This window comes from Pelodiscus sinensis, chromosome 29, assembly GCF_052426305.1.
Source record: "Pelodiscus sinensis isolate ZL-2025 chromosome 29, ASM5242630v1, whole genome shotgun sequence".
NCBI classification, from domain to species: domain Eukaryota; kingdom Metazoa; phylum Chordata; order Testudines; family Trionychidae; genus Pelodiscus; species Pelodiscus sinensis.
Window position 1 is genome coordinate 13,788,500 of NC_143080.1, and position 17,023 is coordinate 13,805,522.

General features: G+C 55.3%; 1 protein-coding gene across 2 annotated transcripts in view; it reads right to left on the reverse strand.

Annotated features, from left to right (window-relative positions):
- The window catches only part of LOC102456764 (alpha-2-macroglobulin-like protein 1), a 70,849-nt gene that overhangs the window by 48,988 nt on the left and 4,838 nt on the right, over positions 1 to 17,023 (reverse strand). Inside the window, exons 6-12 of one of the 2 annotated variants that reach the window (XM_089773963.1) lie at positions 16,684 to 16,828; positions 14,292 to 14,376; positions 13,959 to 14,073; positions 3,772 to 3,886; positions 2,908 to 3,023; positions 2,469 to 2,633; positions 1,700 to 1,930 (exon numbers count right to left, since the gene is read on the reverse strand). In XM_089773963.1, coding sequence (XP_089630089.1) covers positions 1,700 to 1,930; positions 2,469 to 2,633; positions 2,908 to 3,023; positions 3,772 to 3,886; positions 13,959 to 14,073; positions 14,292 to 14,376; positions 16,684 to 16,828 — 972 coding nt within the window. Of the gene's footprint in view, positions 1 to 1,699; positions 1,931 to 2,468; positions 2,634 to 2,907; positions 3,024 to 3,771; positions 3,887 to 13,958; positions 14,074 to 14,291; positions 14,377 to 16,665; positions 16,829 to 17,023 lie in introns of both variants that reach the window. The other variant, XM_089773962.1, reaches the window with a different exon arrangement.

The following is a 17,023-nucleotide window of genomic DNA, read 5'->3' on the forward strand; positions in this document are numbered from 1 at the left end:
AAGTCAGCGTTCCTTTCTTTAGCCTTTTGTCCTCGGCCAACAGCTTCTTTCTCTCTTTCAGCAGCGTTTCGATCCATTTTCACCATCCTTTCTGCAGCTTCTCTGTCTGCCTTAGCCACTCTCTGCTCGTTTAGCAGATGAAACTCTTCACATTCTCATACTTAAGTTGCAGTTTCCTCACTGCACTCTCCCTGGACTCTCATTTCTTCTGCAGCATCCCTGGCCACTAACAGAGATCTCCGCTCTCGATTAGAAGCTTTCTTCCTGAAGGGGATTCCTTTTTTAGAGCACACGTTTTCCAAGGCTTGTTTGCAAAGACCCTCATATCATGACTCAGTGCAGTGGCTCTTTTACCAACCCAACTCTCAATCCCCAAATCAGATTTGGAATAGCGCGGGGTCCTGATCCAAAGCTCAACCGACGCGGTTCTGCGGCTCAAATGACTATGCCACTGTAATGGAAAAAGGTGGTCTGGGGCACCGCTGTCAACATCAAATCAAGACGACTGCTTAGAACCAGGACTACTTACAGCCCAAAACTGGGTTCTCCTCTACAAGGCACCAAACCAGTCACACACAGCACTTCAGCTGCCACTCTGGCCAGCAAGAAGTCTCATAAGTAACCCCCTAAGAGACCCCAGCTTTACCCGTACCACAACCAGCACTGCTCCTTACACCGGTGAGAGGTTATAAAACCAGGCTCACCAACTCCAGACAGGTTCTCCTGGTTCCAAAGGACCAGCCACAGCCCCAGGCCAATTTGTACCTCAGCTCTTACCCCAAAGAGCATGCAGCACCCGTCCTTTGGAATCTCAAATCTAAAGGGGTATTAATAAAAGAAAGAAAAGGCAGAGAAGGATTGTTAAGGCGAATACATTACACACATCAATCCCCAAGTTCTTGATGAAGCTTTTAGCAGATGCAACAAACTGCCAGCTTTAAAATCCCTGGAGCACATCCTATGTCAGGAGGGGTCAATGAATCCTTCTGGGCTCTGTCTTTAGCAAAGGTGCTTCTGAAGAGGAGGGCAGGAGTGAAGACCAAGATGGAGGAATCCCCAGGATCCTTTTATACTCTTGCCCATGCAGAGGGAAATCCATCGTTCTCCTGAGTGATGGTGCCTCCCAAAATGGAGCTGATCACATGATCAACTAACCTGCCCATGTCCTTTACGCCAGCAGCCATGGAGAACCTGCAGGTCTGTAGGGTCACAACTGAATTCCACAGGTGTAACACTTGAGAGCCGTTGTCCATGCAGCAGAGCTAGTCACTGGGGAACCACCCCTCCCAATAGATGGTCGACACCTGCTGCTGTCTCCCAGACAGAAAACATGTAAACTACAAGCACAGAGCCCGTATGCATATAAAAAATTTTACATATAAAAATCACACCTGTTCATGAGCAGCACAAACAGAATCCGCATGGCATTGGCTTTCATTAGACACCTCACCTGACCCTCTTTGCACTACATTTGGGGCAAACACACACCAGTGGGTGCAACAATGATCTGCATTTTCCTATTAAAATCCGATAACGTGAGACTCAAGCACATACTCGCATACACACACACACACACGCGCGCGCACACACACACACAGACACACACACACACACACACAGACACACACACATAGACGCGCACACACAGACGCGCACACACACAGACGCACACACTTTAGCTTCCCAGGTTGGGGCTCACCATGAAGATGAAATCCAGGCTCTTGGACCCGTTCCCCAGGGCCTTCCTCGCCAGGACATAGTCCACGTGGAGCCGCTGGGCCTGGTCGCAGGGCAGCTCCCCGCCCAGCCTGCGGATCTTCAGGAAACTCCGGCTCCGGGAGTAGAAGGTATCCACACGGTGATGGGCATCCGGGTAACTGGGAGAGACTTTGTCACGCTCCACGCTGGGACCTGCCTCTTTGAAGTGCCCCTGGGGACAGAGAGCGAGGGGGCATGCTAGGTGACAGCACAGGACAGGACAGAACATTGTGCAGGGCCACCTCTGATGCTGCTGGTTGAGCTCAGCCCCTCACCCTGCATCTGTAACAGGGGCCTAGATGACCCTAGCGGTTGGAATGGGGCAGCCCTGAGCCTTGGAACCCCAGGCTGGGGATCTTTGGTGGGTGCGGGTGCCCAGAGCAGCTGGAAGGGGGCGACCTTCCTAACTAAACCGCACCCCACATGGTCCTGAGAAGAGAAGTGGCAGCACTAGGATGCCGTTTGCACCACCCCTCTGATGGCTTTGCTGCTGGGTCCTGCCCCTTCCCCACCCACCTCTGCCCTGGCTCTTCAGCCTGCAGGCTCTCTGGGCGGGGTGGCTTATACTCTGGATGTGTGCAGCACCTAGCACCTCAGGGCCCAATCCTGGCTCTCCTTAGGCACTCCCATAATAAATGCCATGCACCACAGAAGCAATAACAGATGCTGCAGGGCAGGATCCCCACTGGGCTCAGAGGCCCATTGTTTACCCGCAGAGCGACTGGCCCGGTCCAGCCGGAGGTGTCCAGCGCGAAGGAGGCTCTGCCAGACTCATCCGTCAGGAAGGTCTGGTTCTCACTAATGTCTCTATAGCTAACAAACAGCCGCAGAGTCTCATTCTTCAGTGCGGAGCCGTCTGCTGCCTTCAGGAGCATCTGAGCCAGGAGATAAAGGGAGAGACATGAAACTCTGGGGACAGTACCAGGCAGTGGGGTCAGGACCAGGGAGAGCTGGGGTGGGTGTGGGGCAGGAACAGTACAGCCGGGGCCGCTGGAGGTTGGGATTGGGGGGCGCTGGGGTGGGTGTGGGGCAGGAACAGTACAGCAGGGGCCACTGGAGGTCGGGATTGGGGGGAGCTGGGGTGGGTGGGGCAGGACTGGAACAGCAGGGCGCTGGGGTGAGCACGTGTGTTGCCAGGGATCCCATTACCTGGCCAGTGCAGGGAATCCCAGCCCTGTAGGCAGCGTCAGCTTCCTCAAAGGTCACCGTGGCGATTTCAGACACGATGTTGATGTGGCAGCTCCTGGTCGCATTGATCACCACCCCTAGCAGGAGAGGGAGGCCGATGGGAGACGGGGCCGGGAGCCACACCCCAATTCAGGCTGAATCCCGGATTTCTCTCCATACCGATCTGTGCAGCCATTTCTACCCCGCTAGCCGAGGGCTGCAGGGGCCATTGGGGGAGAATTGGGGGGGGAGGGGGGTTAAATGAGGCAGGGATGGATTTTCCAGGAAGCCAGGCCCATGTCTGCCCCTGAGCAGCTGGAGCAACTGGTCCATCCAGAGGCCAGAGAGCGTCGTCCCAGGAGATGCTCCCTCCCCCCCCGGAGAGAGTCCCCTGCCTGTGTGTGTCTGGTCACAGGGCACAGGAGCCCTGCATCCCACCTCCTGTGCTGCCAGACCCAAGCACGGGCCCAGCTCAGGGGCCCGTCGCTGGCAATAGCTGGGGCTGGACACGTCCGGGGAAGGGGCTGTGCCCTGCTGTGCCTTGGCAGGGAAACTGTCCAGACCCCGGCTGGGGGCAGGGCTGGGGAGAAGCTCATCGTGTCAGCCAGTGTTAAAGACGGGCCCAGAACCCGGCTCTGAGCCCCCCAAGCTGTGGGGAGTTCAGGGCTGGGCCCAGATCTGAGCTCACATGAGGGCTCCAGCCCTGTGAGGGGCCGAACCGGAACCCAGCCCCCACCACAAACGCTGCCCCGGGCCCATCTCTAAAGGGCTGGCCTAGCACTGGCCCTGTCACTGCAGGGAGACCCCTCTGCCTCTGTGCACAGGTCTGCTTGGGTTCAGGCCCACCTGTCCCCTCCTCCACAAGAGAGGCCATGGCCTCCAGGTTCATCTGGTAGTCAGAGCTGGTCAGGTGGAAGGGAGCCATCCCCACCTCCCAGGAAAGGCAGCCGTCACTCTCAGTCTGCAGGGAGAGAAGCGCAGCCCGTTAGCAGCAGCCGGGCCCCAGACCCCGCAGGGTCAGCCAGCAGGTTCCTAATCCGGCTGGGCCGGGGGAGCACTGGGAGGGGGGAAACACAGGGCAGGTGCCGGCTCATGCCCAGGGGGTCTCAGCTGAACCTGGAAATACTCCCTGGCAGGAGCTGGTCTCCTGGGGCCTTAGTGCTGGGCCAACATGTCGCAGGGCCCTCGGCAGGTGCTGGTGTCGAGCCTCCCTTGAGTGCTGGGGACGCTGCCGGCATTGACCCACTGGGAACACCCGAACCCCCTGTGCCAGGTGAGAGCTGGGGCTGTGACTCACCGCCAGTGTGGAGACAGCCCAGAGCACCCAACAGGAAACGCCCGGGACACCAGACAGACTCTTGTGGGGCCTGCAAGGGTCATTTCCCTGCCTCCCCTCGGGGGGACAATGACTCATCCTGGGGCTCCGCTCTGCGCCCTGGGAAGGGGAGTGGTGCTAGTGGCAGTGCACCATTTCCAATCTTCTTAGGGGACAACTTGAACCATGATTCCAGTGGTTCCCATATTTGAACTTTCAAAAGATGACACCCCTGACAGGGAGCGTATCTGTATCCGTATCTACCAACTCATATTGTATTCATGTTGCCATGGGAGTTGGTAGATATGGATACTGATACGCTGTCAGGGGTGTCATCTTTCGAAAGTTCAAGTATGGGAACCCTCTTTTCGAGGGGCTACTTAGGTACCAACACTTCAATTTTCCAGCAGATAATTTAGCAATTAGCTGACAGGAGCCTTGTATCTAACCTACCCTGCATTTTAAAGTTTGTTTGTCTGCTTGACCAGTTGATCAAGAACTCCTAAACGGGAAGAGGTAGAACCACCACACTTGGGATGCAGCTTTCTCTTATCAAACCTTAAAGCAGTGTCAGGGTTTGGTTGTGCCAGGACAATGGGCTGTGCCTGGAATGGGATTGCTGCTCATTAACCCAGCCCTTTGTTCATTCATCAAGCCTTAACCAGGCAGCGGGGCTGTGAAGAAGGGTTATATAAAGCCTGCTAATAAGCAACCAGGGAGCTAGTGAACTGGGAGTTTGGTGGGGCAGTTTCAAGGGGGCTCGGTGCACTTGGCTTTCTTTAAAACTTCTTTTAAACTAAACTAAAATCAAAACTACCTGATTGAAATAAAACCCTGGGAAGAATCTAATTATCCTTTGTGAGGTCTGTTTGACCATGTGCTTCTCTGATTGAAAAGTGTGAATTGGGAGTGTTTTGTTCCAGGTGACCTTGAAAGACCAACTGGATCACAGGCAAGGCTCCAAGTAGGGGCATCTAGGTGGAGCCAGAAGTTTTATTAAAAGGGCAGCCAGAGTGAACTTAGTGAGCAGCGAACAGGGGGTCTGCATGGGAGTTTGCCTGGGAGTTCGCCATGGCGGGAGCCCCACAGTGGTTGGTGTTTTTCTTTCTTTTCTGTCTCTTCTTTTTTCTCTCTCATTTCTCCCCTTCAGGCTTCGGGGCAATAAAAACAACCTCTGAGGAGTCTCTCAGAAGGAGACAGGATGGAGAGTGAAAGATCAGCTGGTGTGACCTGCACAGCATGTGCCACGCTGGCCTTCCTCCCCGAAGACAGACGTGATTTCATCTGTACAAAGTGCAAGCTGGGCTCCATATTGGAAGAGAAGATTGAAGGACGAGTGGCCCAAGCATGAACCCTGAGTTCCAAAAAGGAAGATGAAGGGATGGGGCCTCCATGACCACCACTCCCAAGGGAAGGAGACAGATGGTGGTGCTTGGGAACTCCCTCCTAAGAGGGACGGAGTCATCCATCTTCCATCCAGAGCACGAATCTCAAGAAGTGTGCTGCTTGCTAGAGCTAGAATTCAGGATGTGGCCAAGAGTCTTCCAAGACTGATCGACCTTTGGACCACTCCCCCTTCCTACTTCTCCATGTGGGAACTCACAGTACGGCCAAGAATGACCTGGAACAGGTGTAGGGGAGCCTGGACAACCCCATCTTGACCAGAATAATAACAAACGTCTGAGTTGTCCAGCCCTGCCTTGACCAGACTAACGATGGCTGCCTTGCCCAAAGTGCAGTTTTCTAACACAGCAAACCCAGGCCTGACTCAAGTCTGGGGCACAGAAGCACGTAGGCCAGGTCGAGGTGAGGGGCTTTGAGTGTCAGGAGTGCCTTAAAACACTAGTGCGTAGGGAGTATTGCTAGAGTGAAACCATGCCAAGAACATTGGGACAAGCCTGGTGCTCAGACATAATATTTCTAATAAGTAAAAAATCACAGATGCTGTCATGGAACTATCAGTCAAGCACAGCACAGTTTGAATTGCAGGATGTACCCAAATATGGGCAGATACAATACGGAATCAGTTGGTAGATTTTACTAGAAATGACCAAGTCGAGTACAAATAGAGGTGTAGAAAAGAGAATCAGTGGGAGGGACTGGGTAAGGTGTCCCCACTACCTTACTCGTTGCAACTAAAAGCTGTTCCTGTTCCTACCGAACGATGCACTGTGAACGCCTCTGCACGTGGGGAAACTGAGGCCACAAACTCCCACTTATGATTGTCAGACGGAACGGTGTGTGATTTATAGAAATAAATATCTTGTGTTTATATTATTGTCTGTGCTAACTATCCCGTCTATTGCAATAGGTGGGTATAACATTGCATCACTTTCCTTTACCAGTCTGCGCACAATAAAGTTAACAAGAGTTTATCGGAGGTATTTTCACTGGCTCCTCTCGTACCCAAATATCGAACCACATGACAGCGGGTCACTACAGATTATGTAGCACTGGGAAGAAGGATCAAGCATTTTGAGGCACAAGTGGTGTTCTCATCCATCCTCCCTGTTGAAGGAAAAGGTCCAGGGAGGGATCGTGGAAGTGAATGCGTGGTTGCACAGAGGGTGTTGGAGAGAGGGCTTTGGAGTCATCTCCTGTGGGATACTGTTCCAGGCAGAGGGATTGTTAGGAAGACATGGGATCCACCTAATGAAGAGAGGGAAGAGCATCTTCACGGGCAGGCTTGCAAACCTAGTGAGGAGGCTTTAAACTTGGTTAATTGGGGGATGGTGACCAAAGCCCTGAGTGGGGAAGTGGGATACTGGGAAGGAACACAAGGAGGAACATGCAACAGAGGAGGGCCCTTGATTCATATGGAGATGGTTGGGCAATCAGCTAGTTATCTAAGGGGTTTGTCCATGAACGCAAGAAGCCTGGGGAACAAACAGGCAGAATTAGAAGCCGTTGCACAGTCAAAGAACTATGATTTGATTGGAATAAAGGAGACTTGGTGGGATGACTCACATGACTGGAGCTGTCATGGAAGGGCATAAACTGTTCAGGAACGACAGGCGGGGGAGAAAAGGAGGAGGGGTTGCACTGTATGTCAGAGAGCGGTAGGATTGCTCAGAACTTCAGCATATAGAAGGAGAAAAGCCTGTTGAGAGTCTTTGGGTTCAGTTTAGAGGTAGAAGCAACAGGGGGTGATGTTATGCTTGGTGTCTGCTATAGACCGGATCAGGTGGATGAGGCAGACGAGGATTTCTTCAGACAACTGAGAGAAGCTTCCAGATCACAGGCCCTGGTTCTCATGGGGGACTTGAATCACCTGGACATCTCTTGGGAGACCGATACAACAGAGCACAGACAATCCAGGATGTTTTTGGAGAATGTTGGGGATAACTTCCTTGTACAAGTGCTGAAGGAACCAACCAGGGGCCGTGCGCAGCTTGACCTGCTGCTCACAATCAGGGAGGAACTAGCAGGGGAAGTAGAGGTGGGTGGCAACCTGAGCAGCAGTGATCATGAGATGGTCAATTCAGGATCCTGACCAGAGGAAGAAGGGAGAGCAGAAAAATACACGCCCTGGACTTCAGAAAGGCAGACTGTCTCCCTCAGAGAACTGACGGGCAGGATTCCCAACCTGGCTGCCTAAGATGAAGAGGAAAGGAGTCCAGGAGAGCTGGCTGGATTTTAAAGAAGCCTTATTGACAGCACAGGAAGAAACCATCCCGATGCGCAGTATGTAAAGCAAATACAGTAGGCAATCAGCTTGGCTTAACAGTGAAATCCTCGGAGAGCTTGTACACAAAAAGGAAGCTCACAAGAAGTGGAAACTTGGGCAGATGACTAGGGAGGAGTATAAACATACTGCTCCAGCACGCAGGGGTGTAATCAGGAAGGCCAACACACAACTGGAAGTGCAGCTAGCAAGGGATGTGCGGGGTAACAAGAAAGGTTTCTACAGGCATGTTAGCAATAAGAGGGTGACCACGGAGGATGTGGGGCCCTTACTGGATGAGGGAAGTAACTCAGTGACAGTTGATGTGGGAAAAGCTCAAGCACTCAATGCTTTTGTTGCTTCTGCCTTCACAAAGCCAGCTCCCAGACTACTGCAGTAGGCAACGCAGTATGGGAAGGTGGTGAGCAGCCCCCAGTGAGAAAGAACAAGTTAAGAACTATTTAGGACTCACACAAATCCATGGGACTGGATCTAATGAATCCGAGGCTCCTGAGGGAGTTGGCTGATGAGATTGCAGAGCCATTGGCTGTTACCTTTGAAAACTCATGGGCTACATCTAGACTGGCATGAATTTCCAAAAATGCTTTTAACGGAAAAGTTTTCCGTTAAAAGCATTTTTGGAAAAGCACGTCTAGATTGGCAGAACGCTTTTCCGCAAAAGCACTTTTTGTGGAAAAGCGTCCATGGCCAGTCTAGACGCGGTTTTCCGCAAAAAAGCCCCGATCGCCATTTTCGCGATTGGGGCTTTTTGGCGGAAAACAATACTGTGCTGTCTACACTGGCCCTTTCGCGCAAAAGTCTTTCAGAAAAAGACTTTTGCCCGAACGGGAGCAGCATAGTATTTCCGGAAAAGCACTGATGATTTTACAGTAGATTGTCAGTGCTTTTCCGGAAATTCAAGCGGCCAGTGTAGACAGCTAGCAAGTTTTTCCACAAAATCAGATGATTTTGCGGAAAAACTTGCCATTCTAGACGCAGCCATGGTGATCAGGGGAGACCCCAGATGAGTGGAAAAAGGCAAGTGTAGTGCCCATCATTATGAAAGGGAAAATGGACCATCCAGAGAACTACAGACTCATCAGCCTCACCTCAGTCCCTGGAAAAACCATGGAGGGGACACACAAGGAATCCATTTTGAAGCACTTGGAAGAGGGGAAAGTGATCAGGAATAGTCAACATGAATTCACCAAGGGCAAGTCGTGTCTGACCAACATGGCTGCCTTCGGTGAAGAGGTAACTGGCTCTGAGGACATGGGGAAAGTGAAGAACGTGATTTGTCTTGACTTTAGCAAAGCTTTTGATCTGGTCTCCCACAGTATCAGTGCCAGCAAGTTCGGGAAGTATGGACCGGATAAATGGACTCTTGGGTGGATGGAAAGCTGCCTAGATTGTTGGGCTCAGTGGGTGGTAATCAACAGCTCGAAGGCTGGTTGGTGATCAGTATCAAGTGGAGTGCCCCAAGGGTTGTTTCTAGGGCCAGTTTTGTTCAACATCTTTATTAATGACCTGGATGAGGGGATGGATTGCACCCTCGGCAAGTCTGCAGATGACACTAAGCTATGGGGAGAGGTAGATACGCTGGAGGGCAGAGATAGAGTCCAGAGTGACCTAGAAAAATTGGAGGATTGGGCCAAAAAAAATCTAATGAGGTTCAACAAGGACAAGCAGAGAGTCCTGCACTTGGGACTGTAACAATATAGTATAGCCAAGTTAGAAGGCCTGTAGCCATAACGGAAGGCCTAACGCCTTCCTCTGCAGCTAGACTGAAGAGCAGCAGCCATTAGCTGGAAAGCGAAGTCACATACTCACATTGCATCTAAATTGCATTAAAATCGTGTCATACCCGGCTGTTAAGCAGATCCTACAAAGTGCAGTTAAAGTGTATTAGGGGCCAGGCAGGCAGCCCAGCTTATTTCCAGATCCCTCCAGGTCCAGGAGCTCAGATCCCACCCCCACACCGGGGGCTGCTGTTACCCTGCACTGCAGCTTCTTTATCAGAGGCAGCAGCACAGGGTGCCAGGCAGCCAGTCTGCGAGAGTAGCTGGTTTTTAAACTGGCTCCTTTATGGACCAGCTTTTACCTGACACCCTGCACTGCTGCCTCTGTACTAGAGACAGCAGCTCAGAGTGGCAGGGGGCTCCTTGGGAGTGGGGCCAGAGCGCACTGGCTGCCGGCCCTGCCCCCGGGGACTATAGAATAGTCGAGTAACCGATAAGAATTCATGAGGTTACTCGACTATTCAATTAACCGATATTTAACTTCCCTAGTCCCTGAAGAGGGACGGGGGAGGGGCGTCAGGGGAAGTGAAGTGAAAGGAACGGTGTATCCGTATGAATGATTTCTAGCACCCCCTGGTCCGATGTTATGGAGTTCCAGTGGGGGGGAAAGGGACATAGTCGGTAGGCGAAAAGATGATACTGGCCTGCTGGCACTGGATGCATGGGGAGCTCAGGCAGACCCTCGACCAAAGGTTCAAATCTGCTGCTTTGCAGCCTGGGAGCCTGAGAAATGGGATTGGGGTGGACGCGTCTTCTGAGGCCGTTGTCTGGGTCCGTTGTAGTCATATGACCCTTGCTGTGTTGGTTGTAATAATTGTCCTTGTTCCTGTTCTAAGGGGTATAGCGCTCCTGTCGATACAGTGGTGCACACATGCCCAGCGCTAGGGAGTCCTTGCTGCTACGTAGGACATCGACCATCTTGGCTGCGAAGAGCTTCTGTTTATCTGCCTTAGACTGCAACTCCCTGGGCGCTCCCACTGCTTGAAGCCACGAAGCCCTGGGCCTCATGACCACTGGAGCTGTCGGCCTCGCTGCCGTGTCAGCCACGTCAAGTGAGGCCTGTAAAGCGGTACGGACAATGGCATGGCCCTCGTGGATGACCGATCTGAGTACGGGCCTCCTGGAGTCTGAGAAATGTTCCGTTCACTCAGCTAGTTTGTAACACTTCTCAAAGTCACCGAATAGTTTGTGATTCTAAGCTGCAATGTGGCAGAGGAATGTCGCTTCCTGCCAAACAATCTCGCTTCCTGTGCTCTCTGTCACCGAGAACGGATTTGAATTGTGTAGCCTTAGCGCGGGGGGGGGGGGGGGGGGGGGATAATTTTTTACGGTGGGACCATTCCAAGATTTTGGAAGGCGGTTGAGGGCCGCACTCTTCCATGACATTAATGGAGGAGGGGCAGGGTCTGGGATAGAGGTTGGGTGCAGAGGGGAGCTTAGGGTAAGGGATTGGGGTGCAGGAGGGAGACTGGAGTCTGGGTGGGAGTTTGGGTGAAGGAGGCTGTTGTGACTTAGGGCAGGGGACTGCAATGTGACCTAGCGTAGTAGGGGATTGTGGTGGCAGATCTGGGAGGGGGTACGGGTACAAGAGGGGACAGAGGGTTTGGATATGCTGAGTGGGGGGCAAAGGGTTGGGGCAGGAGGGGCTGGGGTGTCAGAGGCAGGCTGTGGCCAGGAGACTTATCAGCCAGGAGCCAAACCAGCCTGCCTGCCTGCAGAGCTAAGGCTTCCAGAGCTTAAAATGTTTCCCAGCCAGCCTGTGCTTCAGCGAATGACTGAGCCAGAAGACAAAATACTCCTGTCAACTCCTTTGTTCGTGGGTTGGGTGGAAGCTGGGGTTCGCCGTGTCTCGTCCGATACCCCCATAATGGGCAGCGCGATCTGTCCCCAAGAGGCAGGACTGATACTGCTCAGGAGGCCGTGTTGTTCTTCATCCACCTCCTGGAACTGGATCTCTTGGCTCAAGGCCACTGTCAGGAGGGGCTCCCAGGGCCAAGCCCCGGCCTTGGGGTTATGCAGCCTCCTGGGGCCCCTCCTTTTATTCTAGCCCTAGGGGGGCCGGTCCTGAGATTGGGAAACCAATGTCCCCTCTGGTGCCCACGCCTCCCCGGGTGTCTCGTGACAGTCTCCACCACCCAAGCTCCAGTTCACCCCTCTTACCTTCAGAGGGGTCCCAGAGGCCCCAATGAGGATCCCTACAGTCTGTTTATTTCCCCCACAACTGTCAGTGATGTGGCCAGATGCTTTGGGCTTCAGCCTGGGTTGTTAGGGGGACCCGGGCCCACCCGTTCCAGTGGATCCTGGCCCAGGGCCCTAGTGGGAGGGACAACAGCTCAGGACTCCATCCCCCACCCCAAGCCCTTTCAGGCGGCAAGGGCAGTTTTAAACCCTGTGAGAACCACTCCTGGAGCCAAGAGCTGGGAGCCAAGGTCAGCCCCGGTGTGTGGGGTCGCGGTGGGGGCTGCAAACCTCACGTCCTCGCCACCGGCAGCAGTGTCCACACAGCTGGCCAGGAGGCTCTGCCACTTTCTCTCCCCCTTTAAACCTCCCGGTGCACGGAGGGAGCATGCACAGCAGCGCTGGGGAGGTGGGGCCCGTCCGGGGGCAGGGGCGGAGTCACAGCCACCCTGTTAAAAAATTCTTGGAAAATGTTTCAAGTCATCGGTGGGACATGTATTCTCTGGTCTGTTGCGATGAGAATAACAGCAGTGAGGAGGACTGTGATGATAATAGTGCAGGAGGAGCGTCGTGAGGAAAAGACACTTCTCTGAGTCTCCTCTCCGAGTGACGTGCGCACAGAGAACACCGGAGATCTCACAGAATCCCGAGAAGCGCAGGGTGAAAACGGTACCGGGGAGAGTTCCCTAGAGGGCGGGAGGGAAGAATGGAGGCTGTCCTGTCTTTCCAGTGCTAAGGATTCCCAGTCGGGTCTCAGCAGTGCCGTGCATTCGTCGTTCGGAAGGTGTTCTGTCGGTGCCCATGTCACTGAAGTTGGTGCTGATGCAGTAGAAGGCGGCACCAACGATTTTCAGTGCAGCTGCTTGGGTACCGGTGCCAACACCTCCGCCAGTGTCAGGTCTTGTGATCTCGTGGGCGCTGGTGCCAGAGTTTCTGAGAGGCACCTTCCAGTGCTGAGGAGACTGGGTCAGCACCAAAGTGGTGCAAGCAGTTGCAGAAGCGGCACTGCTAGATGGTCTCAGCGCCACGGTACCAGAGGTGCCCAGCGTATCTCCCTTGCTCACCCTGGGTGACGGGTCGGGGGAAGAGATCTTGTGGGGGAGGCTCTCTGAGTGATGTCTCAGCAAGGAGGACACAGCCCTCTTTTCAGCAGCCTCCACAGGAGTCTAGATGGCTGTGATTTGCCAGTGGGCTGCGAAGCCTTTTCAAAGAGGGTCACGCAGAGCCGAAGCTCCCTCTCATCCCGGGCCCTAGTCCTGAGGCTGCAGCATGTTCACATTGTTGGGGGCCGTGAGCTTCTCCAAGACAAGGAATACCTGCCGAGTGGCCAGCCAAATAGACCTGGGGCCCTGACGTGTTGCATTTTCTGAACCCCAGTGAGCCTCACATGGGCATCATTAATGGGGGGCCCAGTGCTTCATTTTCTGGACTGGCCCCCTCGGCTTCTTCTCAGACTTTTTTTTTTTTTAAATGAGGGAAAGAAAAGTGGCAGGTAAGGGCTGAGATTAGTCAAGCGAGTTGGCGTTCGGTCAGGGTGCCGCCGCTGCCCCGCAGCTCCCTCCACAACTGAAAAACCCTTTTTAGTCCTTTTTTGGTTTTTTTAAGCAAGTAACCAGAACAAGAAGAAAGACCAACTAAGCAATTAACTAAGAAAACTAAGCTAACGACCTACGTGAGGAGGATGAACGCCTGAGGTGAAAGACGAGCTCTGTCCGAGACCGAGGGGGTAAGCGAGGGACTGAAGGGGGGGTTGGGCCGTGTGTAAAGTGCCAACACACAAATGGCATGAGGCGCCTTGCGCGCATGCTCAACCGACAACGGCTAGAAAAGCTCTGACCTGAGGCTCCAGGACGACCCAACACCCACAGTGCAGCACCCACGGGGACATCGCCTGAAGAAGCCTTACAGCAGGGTCTCTCCATTGTCAACACTGGGCCCCTCCCATTTTACCCCCAGGGCAGATGAGAGCCGGATCAGGCCCCAGGCTGCAAAGGGAGGATGAGGGATCCCAGAGGAATGTTCATGATTCTCACAGTAAGTCACAGAGCCCCACCCTGGCGCCTCCAGTCGCACTCACCTGGCCCGTGAGATGTTCACACACGCCCTGGATCCTCCTATTATGGAACCACTGCTCTCCGAGCCGACACAGGGTGGCCTGGACTCTCCCCAGCACGGGCTTCCCGTCAGTGTATCTGAGCAGCAGAGGGAAGAGAAAGGGGAAGTGGGAGAGGGTTCCTTGCTGGGGTGGGTGGGGGTTTGGGTGGCAGGGTGACCCCCCAGCACAGAGACAGAGGCGGGGGGAGCGGGCAGGAACATGTCACGTCCTGGTCAAGGAGCACGGGGGAGGGGAGTCAGGTCCAGGGGAACCAGCCCTCTGTTACCGGCCCGGCAGGGCTGGGTTCACACTCACCGGCCACACACCCGCAGGTGGAGCGTCTCGTCCAGCACCGTCACCACGGGGGGCAGCTGGAGGGTCACTTCGAACTTGGGTGGCTCTGGAGGGCAGAGAGGGAGGGAGTGGAAAGGACCCACAGCCCCAGCTTGGGGGGTTCCTCACAAGATGTGAGCCCCATGCTGGGGTGGGGGGAGCTGTCAGAAGTGGCATCCTGAGAGCCACTGCTAATGGCCCTGTTTGCCCCCAGCCCCTCCCTCTGGCTGCTCCCACGGCCCCCAGCACCGGCCTGCTCAAACCAGCCCAACTGAGACACAGCCCAGAGGTGATGGGAATTTTGGGTGTGACTGACACAGAGAGGCTGCCCATCTGCCTGCATGTAAACAATGGCCGATGCCTTCGTCACCTGACCCAGGAGGGGATGTGACCAGGTGACACCTTTTGCCCAGGAAGCAGGACAAAGGGCAGAGATATTCCCGTAAACGTTAACCGATGGGCCCAGGCTCCTTGGTTCCCCGTTTACACAGTTACACTTTTACATCCCTAATGTCCCCAGGAGCAGGGGCCACGTGGGGGTCTCATTGGCCGGGTGTCTGAGCGCTGAGGTGCGGGGGCTGCAGGCAGGTGGGGACTGGTTGGGACCCACAGGGATCAGGCTCAGCAGCAGCATCTGAGCCCTCGGGCAGGGCTTACGGCCAACTGGGGCAAGGCTGGGATGGGGCAGAGTCTGCGTGTCCCTTGCCCAGGGCCCCAGAGCAGCGGTTTTCTAGCAGCGCTCCACAGACTATATCCAAGGGGTCCATGAACTAGGAAGGGAACGTGCCCAGAAGAGTTGATCTGCTTCTCCGACCGTCCCAAGCTCAGGAACGCCCCCTGGCAGGCCCAACCCGGGGGGGGTGTCAGTTCCACAGCAGCCCCCAGGCCAGCTCCTCTCTCAGGCCGCACCAAGCGCCAGGCCCAGCACGTGCCCCATGCTCTGCATTCTGCTGCGTGTGTTTGCGCCTCACACTTGCACCAAAGGCAACTGTGTCACGGGCCTGAGACTTCCCCAGGATCCACAAATGAAATGAGGTTGAAACCAGCTGCAGAGTGGGACTGGGATCCTGAACTCCCCTCCCACAGGCCCCAGAGTAGAGTGGGGCAGGGCGGGGAGGAGCAAAGAGCTTAAATTCCCCTCCCCCAGACTCCAGGGGCATGGGGTAGCTGATGCCCAGGGTCTCATGGTGTTGGCTGGGCCAGTCCCAAGGCTCTGAGCTCCCAGGGACCCCCAGACACATCACCCCCAGGAGACTCAGGAATCCTCCTCCCCGCCCTCCGTCGCTGCCCCGTTGCCAGGTGTGACGGCGCGTTGGGGGTCCCCCGTCTCCTGCACCCCGAAATGGCACAAACAGACTCCACCAGCCAGTGGAATTGAGGGTGGTTTATTGGAGTTACAGGAACTAGGGCTAAGAGGCCTCAGTGCTCCCCTTGAGATAGGGGAGTCCCAGCCCCCCTCCCCAGCTCCTTCTCCCCTGCTTTCCAGACAGGAACTAACCAACTCTCTTCCAGCCCTGCCCCCCAGCCAGGGCAGCATTCCACCTTCCTTTGTTCCTCTCCATGGGGGGTGTCTGGCCACTGGTTTGCATAGTGACTCATCCTGTTTTGCTGGGTTGTGGTACCCACGGCAGCCAGTGGGGGTTACCCCAGAGCCAGCAGCATAGAAACCAGCCAGGTACCCCCACTACGTCACACCAGGTGCCCAGTTTCCACCCGGACAGTCGGGTATTGCAGGCTCCATCCAGTAAGAAACCCAGGAAATTCCGCACGTGTGCAATGTGCCATGTCCGGTGTTTCCCGTTTTCCTGGGACAGAAGTCTGGGGGGGACAGTGTTCCGCTGGGGGGCGGGGGAGGGAGGAGCACAGCAGAGGTGTAGCAAAGGGGGGCAGGCGGGGGCAGTTGCTGGGCTCCACGCTGGGGGGGGGGGCGGCAGGCTGGGGTAGGAGCAGGGCGCACGCTGCTCTGGCCCACATGATACCTCCCTCTACACGCTGTGAGCCGAGGCAGCCGGGCCGGGCGGCAGGAGCAGACACTTTAAAAGTGGGATTAACTCACCCGTTCCTCCGGTGACTGGCTCTGCCAGGGGGTGGGATCTGATTGGGGCAGGGCGTTCCCAATGCTGGGGATGCCTGCCTCAGGGGGAGGGGAGAAGGCACTGGGAGGGGGGGCACTAGAGGGGCCTGGCTCAGGAGAGGGGTGGGTGCATTGTGGCCCCAAACTGGAGGGAGTGATGCAACTTTTGCTTAACAACTTTTTTCCCCCCCGAGCCCCGACAGAATTTTTTCCGGTGTTTCTTTTTGGTGGGCGGGGGGGGAGGGGTTCGGTATTTTTTGTTAAACCATCTGGCAACCCTACCTGGGCCCGGCTGGTCACCGTACTCCTCCACGCTGAACCAACGCCTGGTCCCCTGCACCTCGATGGCGTACGGCCCTGGGGCAGCCAGCGGGAGGGACAGATCCACGATGCCCTGCTGCGGAGTCACATCTCGCCACTGGGCGATGCGGTTCCCGTGGGGATCCTGGCACACGGACACGCCCTGCTCAGCCGCTGCCCGCACACGGCTCCACCCGGCAGCCCCCGAGTGCCTGGCGCTGCTGGCGGGGCTGGATCGACGGCCGGGGCCTCAGATCTTCTCCTTAGCCTGGAGCAGGCAGCGCGGGGCAGCCCTGGGCAAGTTCCCACCCCCCACGGTACCTCCCGCCAACACCCTGCA